Source organism: Monopterus albus, unplaced genomic scaffold (genome assembly GCF_001952655.1).
Source record: "Monopterus albus unplaced genomic scaffold, M_albus_1.0 scaffold721.1, whole genome shotgun sequence".
NCBI lineage: Eukaryota > Metazoa > Chordata > Actinopteri > Synbranchiformes > Synbranchidae > Monopterus > Monopterus albus.
In genome coordinates this window covers 13,695-14,920 of record NW_018128601.1, presented here as the reverse complement: position 1 = coordinate 14,920, position 1,226 = coordinate 13,695, and the positions used below count along the sequence as shown (strand labels likewise).

The window sequence follows — 1,226 nt, the reverse complement described above, 5'->3', positions numbered from 1 at the left end:
TCATAGTGTCTGAGAGAACTAAACCACTGGGTGGCATCATATGTACTGTACCTTAATGTAAACCAGAAGCTTATACTGGTATTTATACATTTTATATTAGCATAAAAAATAGAGCATCAGTGTTTGATTCATGTTGATTTCTAAGGTCAGGTGAGAGCAGAGGTGCCCAAACTGGAAAATAAAAATAACTAAATAAATAAAATCTGTAGAATATTGTAAATATATTTAGTGATATTTTGTGATTTCAGACATTAATTTTTGATTATTTCACATTATGTAGATGCAATTTTCAAATAAATGTATATTTACAGTTTAAACACTCAAAAATAAAGTAGGATGGACCTGTAGAATCAATAACATTTCCAGAATCATACAATAATTGCTTAAGTAAAATCTACAACCTGCTCTCCTTACATCTTTGTCCACTTGGCTTCAGCATAATGGCCTATAAGCAACAGATTATATCCCCTGGAAAGTTGATATGTTGATTTTGTCAGATACACTGCTTTATTTCAGCTGACATTGATCCTGGCATTGGTTTGTGGTCATTTCTATGTCCCCCTGCGAATCAAATATAAAAATCAATCTCCCTTTAGCTCAGTTTTGTAATGCAGTACATAATAATCCTATTCCAGTCTTATAGGTCTGTGTATATTTTGACAGTTTGATTTCATCACAATGAGGATGTCAGAATGAGTCACTTTCTCTTTCAACTATATAATCACAACTCCAGAAAATGATCCCACCCTTTATCACATGAATCTGTTGAAACCCTATTATGCTCCTGCCTCTTGGTCACTAGACTCCAGTGCTAAAAATGCTGATTTACCTTTTGGTCTGGTGTCTCCTGCTGTGGGACTGGGTCATGAGATGGATATTAAAGCACCAGATGACTCTGCATCACTACATAATTTGGAGAGCTTGTTAGATCATCTAACTGATCCTCAATGTGCTCAGCTTGCTAAACTGATTAGATCATATTCAAGTCTGCTTGTTGACATTCCATCATGCGTGCATTTACTAGAACATGACATCCTTTGTCACCGGTTCTGTTCATTATTTTTATGGACAGAATTTCTAGGCGCAGCCAGGGGCCGGAGGGAGTCTGGTTTGGGGACCACAGGATCTCGTCTCTGCTTTTTGCAGACGACGTTGTCCTGTTGGCCCCATCAAACCAGGACCTCCAGCGTGCACTGGGGCGGTTTGCAGCCGAGTGTGAAGTGGCT

At 38.1% G+C, this 1,226-nt stretch overlaps 1 protein-coding gene across 1 annotated transcript in view; it reads right to left on the bottom strand.

Annotated features, from left to right (window-relative positions):
* Positions 1-867, bottom strand: part of LOC109953516 (extracellular calcium-sensing receptor-like) — a 9,170-nt gene extending 8,303 nt beyond the window's left edge. The window contains 1 exon segment of the mRNA XM_020589001.1: positions 830-867. Coding sequence (XP_020444657.1) covers positions 830-867 — 38 coding nt within the window.
* Positions 868-1,226: the final 359 nt, after the last annotated feature.